The following is a 16,886-nucleotide window of genomic DNA, read 5'->3' on the forward strand; positions in this document are numbered from 1 at the left end:
CAAGCTGCTGCTGGGCTTCTACCACTCATCCGTGGAAAGCGTCTAGGACACAGTCTAGGAGTGTGGTACGCTGGCTCCACAGCAGAGGATAGGAAGGCAGTGCAGAAGGTCATAAATACCGCCCAAAAAATCATTGGTTGCCCTCTGCCCACCCTGGAACACATCTCCTCATCCTACTGCCTCAGGAGAACCAAGGCCATCACAGCTGACCCTACCCACCCTGCCCACCCCCTGTTTGACCTGATGCCCTCGGGCAGGCGCTTCAAGTCAATTAAGTCCTACACCAGCAGACTCACAAACAGCTTTTTCCCCTGGGCCATCAGGACTGCCAACACCAACAAACAGTTTAAATGCACACACACAACAGTCTTGACCCCCCCCCCCCCCATCAACAACCATCAAACTATCTCATCCTGTACTGCATCTTAATTTGTTCTCAGCACTTTAAAATCTCCTTTTGCACCTCTCACTTTTTTCATTCGCAAATTGCACATTTCTATCTTTTTTTCTATATTTTTACTGTTCTTACATTGTTTATTGCTTATTTTATTTATTGTATCTTTTCTTTGTATCTGCATTCTGTGGTGCACGGTGGCTCTGGAAGAGCGCTCTTTCTAACTATTTTCACTGATTCTGATTCTGATTCTGATTCTAATGTGGCCACTAACCCTCTATGAAGTCCTGATCTCAAATGTTCAAAAGCTGGAGAGACTGGTTGGTGCATATCAAGGAAGTGGCTTGGCCTTCTCAGGTGCCTCAGCAGTATTGGGCTCTACGGCAAAAGAATGCTAGACCTGCCAATTTCCAGTCTACCAGAGGAGAACAAGTATGCCAAAGTAAGACTGGAGATGATGCTGCTTGATTCAATTGATCCATTTGTAGCCCAAGCTGCCCCCATTCTGGCCACAGGGAGGAAGTGGACCCCACTGCATGCAAATGAGAAGGCTAAAGCAGCACTCAAGCACAGATATATAGTAGGCCAAGTACAGCAGGGGAGGAGTGGTCTTGGCTTTGGGGCCAGCACATCAGCCTGGAGCAAGGCCACTCCAGCTCAGAAACGTAAGCTGGTGGTCCAGGAGGTACATTGGAAAGAGGAGGCGGAAAGGTGCGTACAAGCTGTGACGTGGGCAAAGCAAGGGCAGTGGCTGGCATACAAAGGAGTGGAGAAGAGGAAGATCTTCTGAAAAGAGCTATGGGAGATGGAGGCATTCAGGGCGAACTTTACCATCAGGGCTGCCTATGATTTTCTGCCTTCTCCCAAAAACCTCAGCCAGTGGTATGGCAAAGACCCCACATGCCCTCTCTGTATGAGTCCGGCAACACTGAAACACATCTTGGTGGGCTGCAAGACTAGCCTCACCCAAGGCTGTTACACCTGGTGGCACAACCAGGTGTTGAAGGGCGTTGACACTTGTCCATCTTGCAGCAGTGCTGGAAAGCAGATGGACAAGTGTCAACGCCCTTCTTTCCCCGTCATCCCATCAGCAGGAAACAACATTTGTCTGGGAGGGCCAGGGTCAAGCCAACCTCACTGCCATTAGACCAGACAATGGACAGTTAGGTGGGGCACGGGACTTGAAGCTGTTGGCAGACTTGGGCCAGAAACTCTGCTTCCCAGCTGAGATCACATCCACCAACCTGCGGCCAGACCTTGCTCTGTGGTCAGCCTCGCTCAGGCTCATCGACACCATCGAGCTCACTGTGCCCTGGGACAACAAACTACAGTTGAATTTACAAACAAACTGTTCTTTTGGAGTGTGAAAGATTTGATAAGGAGTCTCACAGCCTAAAGTAATAAGTTTAATTAGTACTTTCATACTGTGTGTGTGTGAATGGTTGTCTGTCTCTATATGTTGACCCTGCAATGGACTGGCAACCTGTCCAGGGTGAACCCCGCCTCTCGCCCGAAAGCCACTGGAATAGGCTCCAGCCCCCCCGCAACCCTTAACACGATGGATGGATGGATGGATGGAGTACTTTCATGAACAAAAAATTGCAAATTGAAACAGAAAATTCACAAAATTAGTGAGTAAGTGAGCATCTGCTGCACTGAAAATGATAAAAAAAAGGTTCAAAGGCTGCAGTTCACCTTCCTTTACTTTTCTTCTCTAATCAATATGAATTACTATTGCTGGACAGAGCCACATAAAGTTGATACTGGGATCTCTTTCCACACCAGGCTCTTAACATATTACAGTATGACAACAGGCTGGTGTAAAATGAGGTGAAATATGAAGTTACTAGATCTATATTGGAGTAATAAACTAAAAGGGGGTTGTGTTAATAAAGTTAAGCTGAAGAAATAGTACCAAGCTAGAAGTCTGTCACACACCAAAATGCTGCACAGTGAATTATGATACTTGTATCCACCACCTTGATAATTGTGATGTAATTCAATTTTAATTTTTCAAGTTATTACCAATAATCATATTGAGACATATCTGGCTGATGTACTGCTGTTCAGTCAGACCTACTGAAAAACTTGCGGTTGTTTTTGCTTCAAAACGATATTGGTCTTCTGAAAACACATTACTCAAGTACACAGAAAAAAATGTACGTCACGTGGACCCTTGTGGAAATGCATGTTCAACAACCTCACCAAATGTTTACAACACATCTGACCCTCCCTCGAGTTTCCACAGCTCTTGTACATGACTGACCCCTGTGAATACCAATGAAAAAAAGGCCAATCCTAATCGTAGACCACCTATTGTGCCTGTGTGACTCTGTGCCGTGTGTGTGAACTGGAGGGTGGTAACTATAATTGGGGTCTTAATGACTCTTAATGGGGAGCACTACAGCAGCTTACAGTCAGTTAGCCAGATGTCCCAGCAGCCCCTCCACTCCCATCATGACACACACCAATCTTCTTAGGGAGACAAACACAAACACAGAGCAGTCCAGAGCAAAGTGGAACTAATGTGACATCTGAAGCGTTTGACAATATGTTGAGAATATAATTGGATGTAGTTGTTTGGATGTTTGTGTTTTCCGAGTGCATTCAAAAACACAGTAATTATTCTGTTTGCCATAGTAATATTATTTAAATAAAATAGTGTTTAAAATTAAAAAAGGAAGCCAAACCACAATATATTTACATGTGTTTATTCTATTCTATTCTATTCTGGATTGCAGTACTAATTCCAATATTTAGTTTTCTCTGCCCTTTCAAATCTTGTTTCTTTGGTCAATGCTTTCTAAAGAAGAAGTTTTTCCTTCTTCTTACCAAATACTATCACAGCGTCTGTGTTGACTCAAAACACAAAAGGGTTAATGACTTAAATTTATCTCAAAATGTGCTTAAATTTTGGCACGTGGTCACTATGGAATATACATTAGGAAGAATACTATGTACAGCAATAAGGTACCAATTATCTTAAAAGCCACCATTATTATTTATCAGACTCTTGCAAAGTGCAAAGTAAACAGGCTTTTCATTATTTTTCATGTTGATATATTTTGGAACAATTTAGTATCTGTTGACAACAAAAGCCCTTTTATGTTACATGTTTTGTTTAGAAACAAGAAAATTGCTTGGAATTGACCAAAAAGAACAATATTTCAGATTTTTTTAAAAAAAAATCTCATAGGATCTAACAAGTAAAAGCAACATAATCCTGCATCTTATGAGATCTGATTGAAAACATTTTTACTATACCCCTTTGTCAATTTAAAGGAGAGCTCAAAAGCTAAAATATATACAAAATACATGAATCTTTGCCTATTGTCAAATAGGTGGGTTAATTAAAATCTCCAAAGAATCCCTATTCAATAATAATCAGTCTTTTAGTGAATAAATGTTCAAGTACAATTTTACATAAATATAAAGCAAAACTCAGCCTTTATTATTAGTATTATGAATAGTAGTGGTAGTAGTTGTAGTAGTAGTAGTAGCAGTAGTAGCAGTAGTGTCATCATCATTAATAATAACAATAATAACAACAAAAAAATAATTAATAATAATAATAATAAAAGCACATCCAATGATAAAATCCTTAACAAGTTGTTAAACCATGTTAAAAACTAGATGGCTCATCTCAATTCCATTTATCCTGAAAATAAAATACATTAACAGAAATTTCTCACTGTTCAATCATTAAGTCTCAAACATCCTGGAAAGCTCAACCACATCAACAAGACAGTGCTTTAGCTTCTGTTCATTTATCACCTTTTTCAATCATCATGCAAAATAATTCAATCAGCAGAGTTGTGTCCAACTTCAGATGGGCTAATATCTGAGAGGTACAGTGTGGCACTAGGAGTTAGGTGATGCAACGAAAAGTAAAAGGTGATGTGTTACAGGAAGCTCCAACTCTGATTGATGCCCCCCTCCCCTTTATTTTCCACCAATTCCTGCTTCTCTTTGATGGGAGTCATCTTTCATCCACACACGCATGCACACACACACACACACACACACACACACACACACACACACACACACACACACACACACGCAATGGGACCGCAACATGACGCAGTTGCTCTTGGACTGAATGAATTCCAGGTCACGAGCCCTGTTCTATATTTGCATATTCAAATTCTCCAGTCAAATCTCAAGAGGTCAGTCATGATTCCCTGATTCTCAGTTGTGACGACTGCTACAGTTTCTGGTGTTTGTGGACATGACAATAAGTCAACCATTCTAAGTTCAATGGGAGTTGAGATCCCACTGGTGAATCTACATTTGATATACCTGTTTTGTTTTTTTCTTTCTCCTTAGAACATAATTAAATACTTACTATGAAAAACAACATGAATAAATTTGCATTAGTATCAGTAAAAAAACACAAACAAAAACAGAACTATAGGCCCACATCCAATCTTCCCAGATGCAAGTTTAGTGAGAGAGCTCATGACAGCAAATTTCTGGCAGAAAATGATAACCTTGACATTTTCTATCCTGGATTCAAGCCCCATTACAGTCAAGAGACTGCTCCTATCAGGGTCCTTGTAGAGGAATTCTGTGTTATGAAGGAATTCGTCAGACACAAGAAACAGGCTGGAGACTCAGAGATGCACTGGACGCTTTAATGGACATGTCTGCACCAGATGTACAAGGTTCGCTGTGAGATGAGGTTGAGTCAGCTCCCCCAGAACACCTGAGTTCCTACGTTCATAAACAGTCATACTAGTAATGTTGGACACTAGCAGCAACACCTAATTGGGCCATCCGGCACAATGCGACCTTCATGCAGTCTCAACACAACTATGCATCAGGATAACGCTGCCGTTGTAAGTGTAAGCTTTACTATCGGTAGTTATTCAAACAACGAATTTATGATTAGAAAAGAACTCATGGAAGATGCCACAGGTTCACTCCCAGCCCCAGGTCACGGCCCGGAGTCAAATCAGCTCCTATCCTTATAGATGCATGATGAGGTTAAGACCAAGACGGTGGAAACAAAGGATACCAGATGAACTTCTTTATCAAGCCTGAATTACATGATGAATGATGATGATTGATCTCTGTGACAATTCTGGTGAAGTGCATGTTGTTTTTGGATTGATCACATGTTGTATTTGACAAAGCTGAATATGATACATTAAAAGTCATACATGAAATGTACATTGATTTTTGACAATAAATACAAATACAAAGCATACTTCTTTTTCTAACTGATATGTAGACTAATTCATGAAATCCTCCAAATTCCCAAGTTTGTGGGCTTTTTGGTGCACATAAATTAAAAATGTGAAACAAAAAGTTTTAGGCTATTTTTGAAATATAGATTGTGTTGGTTGGAAAGAAATCCAGCTGACTGTCTTGCTAGCTTGTATTACTCTCAGAGGAGGCTTCGCTAATTCCTCCTCAAACAAAGTGCAGTGGGTGGGGCTTTGATTATCATGACCTGGTGTCATCAACATGTTAACCCTTAGAGCCCCGAGCTGATTTTGGGGTAATTTTACATCCTTTGCTTTTGAGCTATTTTCTTGGTCAATATAAGGTCAATGTCTACATGCTACATCTTCTTCTTTATCGGGACAGTCTATGCTGTCCAGATATGCCATCAGTTACACTGGTACTACTTACATGTATTTTATAATAAATGCTAAACACACAAAAAAAATTATTACAAATTTTTGGGATTTTCTACATGTTTCTAATCACAGAAGGTTTCCAGCACACATGTCTTTGCATAATGAGTTGGGGGAGTTTCCCTGGAATCTGACAATATCAGCACCATGATGGTGAGTTATTTTATGACTTCACAATTTGCAAAAACATGCGGTGAGTGCATGGTGAGAATAAAAGCCATTTTACTGAAATAAACACATGTTCTGCTTGTGATGAAAATATGATTTCTTTTGAAAGAAACATGCAAAAATAATAAAAAATCCAACATCACAACTATTTACAAGAGCACACAACTATCTACAGATATCAAAAGGGATTTAACCCTTGTTATAACCCTGATATAGTACACTGCTCTGCCAAGCACGTCTTTCCAGTCTCCTAGACTGACCTTTACTGACCTGAGCTGAACCTGAGCCAATCTGCACATGCGCATGTACAGTAGCCTCCATGCACAAAATACGTATGCCTGTGCACTTATGTTTACTTGGAAAAAGTTTGGAGAAGGTTGTGAGATGCAAAACTTACCTATCATTCAGAAAAAACAAAAACATGATAACCTAGGAATCGGTTAGATATGTTGTCTTCTCTATAATGTGATTGACAAGTACTAGTGAAAGACTGGAGTAAACGAATAAGGCCACTTATTATTTTGCAGTCTTTTATCAGTTATAAAAAGATACAGTCAATGCACATTTATGTGTCTTATATCATTGTAAAGCTCGGTTTCTGTCCTTTCATGTGATATGAGTGCCATATCTGTCGGACGATGGATGCATGAATTATTTAGATGAGAATAAAAGGAGTGCACATCAAAGCACAGCTTTTTGCAAACTGTATTCATGATTAAATTCAGCCAAATTCAAAAATTATTTTCTTACAAATACTTGAATACAAAAATAAGTGATAGGTACCACTGTAAAGGCACAGCTGTGCAGTTTCACATCATATGCGTGATCGAGCTCCGACAAACCATTCCGAAGATATCCGAATGCAAAGAATGTATGTCTAAAGTCACGCACTTTGCGTGAATGAGTCCCTAAGGGTTAATGCTATGTCTTAGCAATGTATACCAATGATGAGTCCCCTGTCCTACAACAAAAGATGCACACGGTACTTGTTACTTTTGGTCATTACACTTTTTGAAGATTAGCATGGCTCCATTAAATCGTTTTCAAAATTAGCCTCTACCAATTTCAAAATAGCAAATATATCAGGGATTTTTCTTGAAAGCACAATCTTGAAATAAATCCATGCTTCTTCCTCAAGTAGGTCAGATTACTGTAAAGGACTGTTCAGGACTGTATGTGTCTTGAATGGCCAAAAAAGACACTAATTAGAGTTTACACCTGGAATTAAAATTTGTCTCCACGGTTATCTTGAAAGACCACTTGTGATTGAATGACTCCTCTGCAAATAAATGTGTATTGTTGTTTTTAAAAGGCAGGAAGTTTGTTTTTATTATTCTTACAGGCATTTTTAATGTGTCATGTATTTCTCTAAAACCCTTTGGGTTACCATGCTTGAAAAATAAATTGGCCTGGCATTAAAAGTTGTCTGGAGCACTATATGACAATAAGAAGACCCAAATGGAACCGGTTAACTTAGAGTAGGTGTATTTCTGCACCTGCTTACCATTGGCAATTTAAATATGACATGACTTTGAAGTCAAAGGTTACAACTGAAAATATGGGAGCAGAAGTCAAAATGCTGCATTTTACATTTGCCTCACTCAAAGATAGAAGCCGCACATAACACTGGTACTCTGTAGAAGCTTGTCTAGCAGAGATTACTTCTCTAAAGACACAAATATTGTTCCTGTTGAATCCTCAGCAGTAGTATCTGTTCTGTGTCAATCCTCCTACTCATTCCATAGAGTCCTCCTCACTCAGTACTCAGTACAGGACTGACAGTTTCAACGTGCTCTATCAAACCATTTGGCAGCTTATCCTCCAGGCCTGTTGAAGAAACGCTACACTCTCAACCTGTATGTGTGTGTGTGTGTGTGTGTGTGTGTGTGTGTGTGTGTGTGTGTGTGTGTGAGAGAGAGATATGGGGTAAGAGTGGGGGCCACAGGTGCCAGACAAACAGCCGTTTCATACCAGTCTTCTTTAATTGGCCAGAGCACCCCACTTTCCTTGAATAGGACCCCCTCAAACACACATACATCCACACACACACACTGAATGAAGCAAGGCCAGCCCAGGCCTGACGCCACAGCAACCATGACGCCAGCCAATTATAGCTCGGCAAGGCAAGGATGCGTGATAAAGTCACCTAGCAACTGAGAGAAGGAGAGAAGCGGGTGGGGATGTGGGGTGAGAGAGAGAGAGAGAGAGAGAGAGAGAGAGAGAGAGAGAGAGAGAGAGATTAACAGGCATGGACAATCCACCAGCCACCAACCAATTATGGAAGAGTGTGATGCAGTTGCTTGGCAACCCAAACTGAATGAGTAACATGAAGACAGAGAGTGAGTGAAAACAGAGAGCAGGTTGGAAGTTGGATTCAGTGAGTGTGGAGATGGAGATTTACATGTGTGGAGGTCTGGGGTTACAGAGAGGTTTTTCCTGAAACTAAATGAGGCTGTGGTGGTACCTAACAATTTTACATTTTATCTTGTTTACTTCGTACTGTATCACATAATTATATTTAACATGATGAACATTTTGCAAACTACTTTGTGAAACATTAAAATTCTATTATGTTTGTTCTGTGTGATCATTCTAAATATGGTAAGATGTTTGTGCTTCAGTTTGATAAATTATCACAGATATTGCAGTGCAAAATAGAGGGTTCTTCCTAGAACCGTCACCTTATCATAATTGAGGAGTTTGGGTGCCCTAAGGAACCAGCCTGGAGGGTTGAAGGGGCCCCGCCCTGAAGTCAGGCCAGGTCCAGCCTGAAATGGTTGCATGGGCTCATCCCCCCTGGACCCACCACCAGCAGGGGGAACAGGAAGGATCTGGTGCAATGTACATAGGGCATCAGACAAAGGTGGGGGCCTTGGCGGTCTGATCCCCGGCTAAGGAAGCTGGCTTTTGGGACATGGAATGTCACCTCTCTGGCAGGAAAGGAGCCAGGGTTGGTGGAAGAGGTTGAGTGCTAGATATAGTCAGGCCCAACTCGGCACATAGCTGCTGTTCTGGAACCCAAGTCCTTGAGAGAGGTTGGACTCTCTCCTTTGCTGAAGTTGCTCCAGGTGAGAGGTGGAGGGCTGGGGTGGGCTTTCTGATAGCCCCCAGACTCTCTGCCTGTACGTTGGGGCTCATCCCAGTGAACGAAAGGGTTGCTTCCCTGCACAATTGTCCTTCTGTAGGACTTCAAGGCTCACGTGGGCAATGACAGTGTGACCTGGAGGGGCATAATTGGGAGGAACAGCAGGCCCGATCTGAACCCGAGAGGTGTTCAGTTATTGGACTTCTGGGCCAGTTGCAGTTTGTTCATCATTAACACCATTTTTGAACATAGGGATGCCAATTGGTGTTTGTGGCATCGGGACATCCTAGGTCTGTGATTGATTTTATAGTTGCATCATCTGATCTGCGGCCCTATGTTCTGGACACTTGGGTGAAGAGAGGAGCTGAACTGCCAACTGATCACCATCTGGTGGTGAGTTGGATCAGGTGGCAAGGGCCTGGGGGCCTGTCAAGATGAGTTTAAATTCCCATCTCCAGCATAGCTTTGACCGCATCCCGGGAGCAGTGGGGGACCGTAAGTCCACATGGACCCTGTTCAGCTCTACCATTATTGAGGCAGCTGCTGGGGCCAGTTGCGGCGGTCATCCCTGAACCTGCTGGTGGACACCAGAGGTGAGGGGAGCCGTCAGGATGAAGAAGGAGGCCTACAGGGTGTGACTGGTCTGTGGCTCTCTAGAAGCAGTCATGGAAAGATGAGTATCGATCAGCTCCGAAGAGATTCTGGCAAACTGTCCGTCCTCTCAGGGAGATCAACAGGCAGATTGGGGGGCGTCCGCAGTGATTTGGCTGCTAAATCAGTCTGTTGTGGTGAAAAGGGAGCTAAGCCAAAAGGCAAAGTTCTCAATTTACCAGTCAATCTACATTTCAGCCCTCACCTACAGTCATGAGCTCTGGGTAATGACCCAAAGAATGAGATCGCGAATACAAGCTGCTGGAAAAGAGTTTCCCCCTCAGGGTGGCTGGGCTCTCCCTTAGCAATAGGGTGTGAAGCTCAGATATTCAGGAGGGACTCAGAGTAGAGCCACTGCTCCTCCACGTTGAGAGGAATCAGTTGAGGTGGTTTGGGCATCTGGTGAGGATGCCTCCTCCAACCATGAGGAGGCCTCGGGGCTGACCCAGGATATGCTGGGTGGATGATGTCTTTTGCTGGCCTGGCAACGCCTTGGGATTCCACTGGAAGAGCTCGTGGAAGTGGCTGTGGAGAGGGTGGTCTGGGTGTCCTTGCTGAGGCTGCTGCCTCCATGACGTGGCCCCGGATAAGCAGATGACAACATAAAAAAATAGATGGGCTACTTGTAGAGTTTATACCTCAGCCAAGGCAAAACAAACCAAAGAAACCCTGGAAACAAACCAACAAAACAAAACAACACCCCCCCCCCCCAATAAAAACACCACCAAACTGAATAACTCCTTCACCAAAATCTTTGAAAATTAGGCTAGACTGCTAACAATCATCCAAAATCAATGCAAAAAATGCAGGTTTTCAAATGCTATAATGCATTTTTGTCTTCATTAGTCATTTAGACACAAAAAGAGGAAAAAAAATGACCCAGAGTGAAATATCCAAAGTATCCAGTACAATTTCATTTCTAGATTTAGAAAACCTGCCAACAAAAAGCTGTTTTACTTGTTCATTAGGCATATTTTAGTATCTGTAGTCTGCAAAAAGACCTGAAGGAACATAACAGTAAGTTTGAGTGCTGATCACGAATCAGTCATGCCAAACAAGTATAGAGCACTTTCCCCCAGTCAGGCTTTGTGCTTAAGCACAATAGGTTAAGTGTGTTTTTTTATTTCACCGTCACAGATATCACCGTCTGGTAGCTATTCCAATTTTCCAAATTGTTAGGACTAGTCCTATGTGGTATATTGCATCATATGAACATGCAAATATTGAATAAGTGCATTGAAAAAGACACATTGAGTCTCCATAATAATAAAACCCACATCATATTTTATTCTACTATCTCATGTGCCACATACATCAATTTTTTTGGTCTGCTGCTGATGAAAAATGGCATATGTATTTGCAATATCCATCCCTTTGCGAGAACCAGTCAGATCTACGAGGCACTTGAACCTGTTAGTAACTGAAAAATTATTGTGGGAAAAGACAGGAAACTTAACATTACCACTTCAAATGTTTAGTCTGGATATTGATAGGAAAACAATCATCAATAGAGTGTAAAATTGCAATACGTGTGTAGTATTCATTTCTAGTGGTCTGGTGTGCACTACGAGACAGTAAATGAAATGACGCTGTGCAGTCTTTCTGCAGCTGCTCCTCCCTGTAGCCTCTGCTATGTGAACCTCTTACTAAATGTATGTTCAATGATTTATGGTCATAATAACCCAAAAAGAGGATTAAGCTAATTAAACCACAGCGCTGCACTTGTAATGAACACATCGGGAGGGAATACACCGCCCCCACATTTATACCACACACACACACACACACACACACACACACACACACACACACACACACACCAACCATTGAGTGAAGAAGCTGCAGTATCTTTGGGGTGCCGTCTTTGTTTTTTTCCTCCCTCAATGAATCTGCCTTAAAACGCTCATCGTCGGTTAGCATGACTCAACTGTAGAATCGTCAGAGGATTAAAGATACTGCAGCTAGCAGCCAGAAATCTACCAGCAACAGCCTGGATTAGCTATAATAAAGTTACAGTTGAATGTTCCCCAGGCTACACTGGGTGCTTCCTTGCAATGTAATGCTGTACTTAAAGCCATCGGATGGTCACTGGGATCATATAAGCCTGTAACATGCTGGATTAATGACGTCAGGGTTGCCAGTATTAATACAGGAGGGGTCTGTAGGCTATTGTAATCCCACTGAACACAAAGGAAAATGTTATCACTGGAGGATGACAACTGGAGGCCATGAACCAGAACTAGAAATGATGATGTGGTTATAGCTGAAGTTTAATATTGTTAGCTGTAGGTGGTACAAGCTTCAACCGTAGATAAGTGTTGGATTCAACTTCAGCTTTCCAGGTTATAAAGCATCCAATCCAGGCAGCATTTAGACTCCAAAATCGATTAAATAATTTTGAAGAGCCAATCTGGGGTAATTTGTCTTCTGCCACTTTAAAAGCTAGCTCTCAATTGAAATAATAAATCAAAAGAATCTTCAATAAAAAATGCAGTATCTGACTAAAAAAAAGGTATTCACTGATTTGTGTCTGTGGTTATCACTTGAAAAACCCAACACACACACAAAGCCCCACACAGCCTCGCAGAAGCTGGGAGTGAAACAAAAAAAAAATTGAAACTTTTTTTTTTTTTTTTTTAACTTTGCTGCCAATATTTGCTTCTTGTTAATGACTTTTGACACAAATGCTGCTCTAGCTTGGAATTATAACAACTGCAGATAAAAGGATTGTCCTAAGATCTGTCTACAGTTGTGCAGTCCCTCCCAATACAATTGCAAGCTGCTGAGCAGTGTTGTAATGTGTTTATTTTATATTCTTTTGGACTTCTCACTGCTTGAGTTGGTTAATTCATGAGGTTCATACAAATTCGATTTTAATGAAAATTTCCATTGACTTCTGATGTTCTGTACACCCAAACATTTTCTTCTCCTTTTCCTACCCATCCAGAATGGGCTGGATTAACTAGCCGTCTTTAACTAGGCAGTTTGCTTTTTAAAATTGTTTCATCATAATTTGCATCAGTTGGATCTATCATTCTATTCCTGTCTGTCTGCTTCTTAAGCCTGCAGCTGACAGCCTCAGGACACATTAGTCTGGTGTGTGTGTTCCGTCTGAGGGTCAGTGAGAGGGCAGATGTAGTTAGTGGCTAAAAGTGCATGTCAGACCCAGTTGGACACAGATGAATTCTCAAAGTCATTTACAACCAGTCTATCAATCATCAGACAATTACTGAGGCAGGGCCTTTTGGCACTGAGCTTGAATTTAGACTCGTTAGGAAATATGGAGGTAAAAGAAGAAGGATAGGGCATCTTCGGTGATATTTAGCAAGCCTCTATCAATTATTGCCATCAGGTAAAAAAAATTAAAAAAGGAAACACCAAGGCACATTTACAATAACAAACCAACAGACAATTCTCATCGTTGAATTTGCTTTCCTAGGGTCAATATCCACTTCAGTTGTGAATTCAGTGGTCACTTATTATACTTTACATTTCCCCCTGTATTTGGCATCACAAAACAATAATGTAAAGTTGACTTCTGATAAACACGAAGTTCCATAGGGTAAGAAAGCTTTCAGCTTCAGCTTCTCAGAGGATAGTACCAGTGACATTAGTCACAATGACGAATATGTAGACAATTCTCTGCTTACACTCGCTTGATTAGGCAAACCTAAATAAAACTAATGCAGAAAAAATCATCCCTACAATTTTTTTCTCTGTGAGGATCATAATGCTTCATTTTAATGGAATTGATTTTAAGTGATGTGTGTTTTTTATTTTTTAATGAGCATTCTGGAAGCTGTCAATTGACATGCAGTTGAAGTGCACTGTATCACATGTATCACAATCACATGTATGAATAAGGGTTGAGTCCAGATTCATGGACCAAAGTTTCAGTCTTTCGAATTTAACTATGAATCCTTATGATATCTTTAAACCAAGAAAGCCATAACCATAAATTCATATGAGGCATGTAATCCAGAACAGTTTGACGAAGGAGGTTATTTTGTTCACCAAATCAATTCATATATCCCTAATAGTTGAAGAGATATATTCTGACATGATTTCAGTCAGAAGTTGGTGCCCTTCTATTTATTATCTGTTGTCTTACCTGTGTGGGTCCTCTGGTGGGCCTTCAGGTGGGAGCTCTTGGTGTAAACCTTCCTGCAGCCATTAAACTGGCATCGGTGGACCCTCTTCTTGTTCTCTGGTATGTCTCCGCCTAGAATTCCTCCTCCCTGATCGCTGTCACTGAGGGCTCCTCCTCGGCTTGGTGGAGATGGAAGCGCTCGAGCTGCTACCAGTTTGGCTGCCCCTAACCCCACCTTCTTCGTCACCAGTTTGAGTGTTAGTGTACCATCTGCTGTCGCAGTCAGCGTCTGTGTAGGTTTAATAAGGTGTCGGCCAAGCTCTGGTGATGACGGCGGTGTTAGGGAGGTGACAGCAGCACTAAGCTGTGCAGCACTGACCCCTCCAAGGACTTGCTCTTTTGGTGTGAGGGTTTCAGTCACTGCTTCTGCTTGGGTCTTTCTGGGGTTGGGCAACTGGAGGATTTTGGCCTGGACCTTTGGGAGTGTTACCAGTAGTGGAGGTGGACTGGGCTGGTCGGGAAGGCTAGGAAGGAGGGGATCCATAAGGTCCTCATCACTGTCGCCACCCTGCATGATTGCTGGTGTTAAGAGACAATCCAGTTCATCGTCAAACAGCTCTGACAGTCGCTTGGGCTCCGTCTGTAGATACCTCTCCAACTCTAAACATGTCTGCAAGATAAGGACAAAAAGGGCTCAGAGTAAAAAACAACAACAAGTCATTACTTAACTTTCTCTTACAGGTCTTGTCACACCTTTTAAATGAACTATGTTTAACTGTGTATGATAGACCCGTTGGTCAGTGCTAGTGTTATGTGATTTGCTGTGCCTTAAGAATGTACACTTGGAAAAACAGTGCCAACTGAGTGTGATAAAACAAAAGCTGGAGTTGTGTTTGTGGATCTGCCGTTGGGGATGTCTACAGATTTGTCCATTGGTCTTTGATGTTTGTTGGTCAGCATAAAAACTGTGTATCAGTGCACAGTATAGTAGAGGTGTAGAGCTACAGCAACTCAGGTTCCATTATGCAATGAAAAAATGAAGTGTAGTAGCAACATTTAAACAACCACATTAGTTCAGAAAGTTGATAGCCGGCTCTGTTTATTAGTGGTTCCATCCATGTTTCAGTCAAACTTTAAAAACAAATCACTGAAAGATCAGCTGTTTGATAACCAGCTGACTCGTGGCATCCACACATACTCATACCTTTACGATTTCACAGTTGCTACTAATCCTTGTTTGACCCTGTATGTAGGTTGATCGACCGTTGTAAAAAAACAACACACATTTAACACATGCATTTACGGTGCCTCTGATTTTAACAGTAATAAGCACACTCTTAAAAATCATCCTCATACAGAACCTAAAGACAAAAACAAACAACGTGTTCTTCTGTGCCTCATTGCAAAATCTGTAGGACAATTGTAAGACCTACTTGTATGAGCATCACCCTCCATGAAAACAGGGTTATGTGACCGTGTACCAACTTCACTCATCTGCCATTGTCAGCAACAAAAAACATTCAATATACAAGTGCAAGAGATTGGCAATAAATTATAAACCCATAAACAAACTACTTTTGATCTCCTTATGAGGACTCTTGGACCTGGCTGCAGATAATCTGTATTCCTTGGACTCAAGGCTTTGCAGAGGCCATATTTACTAGTCTATTTAAAATCAAATACACACTTGAGGCTTTATGCAGTATTTCTCTGAAACTGTTGACCATGTCACCTGGCACGTGGCGGTCCGGAGAGAGGAGGGATTTAGTCTGTGATTGATAACACTGCCTTGCCAAGCTCTCCAGAGCCCTGACCTGTGGAAGCCATGCCTGTTTCCCTCTGCTCATCGAAATAAACCAGCAAAGGTTACATTACAAGACAGAGGAGGGAAAGAGAGCAGTGATGAAGTCAAATAAAGAAAAAGGGAGATAGGAGAAAGATGAGGAAAGAGACCAGGGGAGGTACTTTCATGACTGTCTGAATTTATGATAAATTTTGGAAGCAGTGCAGAATCACCACAGTTGTTGCTGTCATCCTTTTGTGTCCTGTCAAGGACATCTGCCACAATACCACATGGGATTAGAGCAAATAACTTGAGTTTCTAACCTATTTTACTTGCCCCAAGGCTCAAGCTCCCCTCCCCAAACTTGTCTGTTGTTTCTGTCTGCCTCGTCTGATGTTTCCACCTGAAATATTGACTTAAATCCTGCTCTGTTCTGATCTTCCCCTTTCTTTTAATTAAAAGTCTGAATGATCAATCACACAGGAAAACACACACGTAGCATTCACTCATTGATTAAATCAGTAGCATTTACATACTGTAGCTGTTACGATTAGATGCACCCAATTACAATAGACATAATTTTGCTAGGATGTCTAGATACAGATTACACTCATTTGACTCCATCAAAATGAATGTTTTTGATTGGCTAATCAATTCCACAGCCCACCGCTATGAGGTATCAGGGACTGTTGAAGTGTATGTTTTCTGTTTATATTGTGTTTAAAAAATCATGAGATTGTATATTGTCACATGCAAAACTTTTGACAAAAACTATATGGATAGATATTGACTGTTTCAATATTTTTGGCTGAATGTGTCAGGGGCTTACTGTTTAAGCATCATTACCATCATTTAACTGCGTCATCATTTAACTCACTTGTATCTAATTTAGTTATTAAGATCAACTTTTTTCATTGGTTTTGCGCTGCCTTCTGGTCCAATGGTTTGTCCTCCCTCTAATGTGTTCCTGCTTAATTGATCATACAATAAGATGTATGCACCTAGAAGCATCAGAATATTTAAAGTTAAATTCATGCCTCCATAGTTTCCTGTTTAATTTACTGGCGTAG

General features: G+C 41.5%; 1 protein-coding gene across 1 annotated transcript in view; it reads right to left on the bottom strand.

Annotated features, from left to right (window-relative positions):
* klf7b (Kruppel like factor 7b) overlaps nt 1-16,886 on the bottom strand; it is an 81,847-nt gene that overhangs the window by 19,234 nt on the left and 45,727 nt on the right. The window contains exon 2 of the mRNA XM_086220840.1: nt 14,055-14,703. Coding sequence (XP_086076966.1) covers nt 14,055-14,703 — 649 coding nt within the window. The remainder of the gene's footprint in view (nt 1-14,054; nt 14,704-16,886) is intronic.

This window comes from Aulostomus chinensis, chromosome 12 (assembly GCF_037954235.1).
Source record: "Aulostomus chinensis isolate RoL2024-O1b breed Wild chromosome 12, RoL_Achi_v1.0, whole genome shotgun sequence".
NCBI lineage: Eukaryota > Metazoa > Chordata > Actinopteri > Syngnathiformes > Aulostomidae > Aulostomus > Aulostomus chinensis.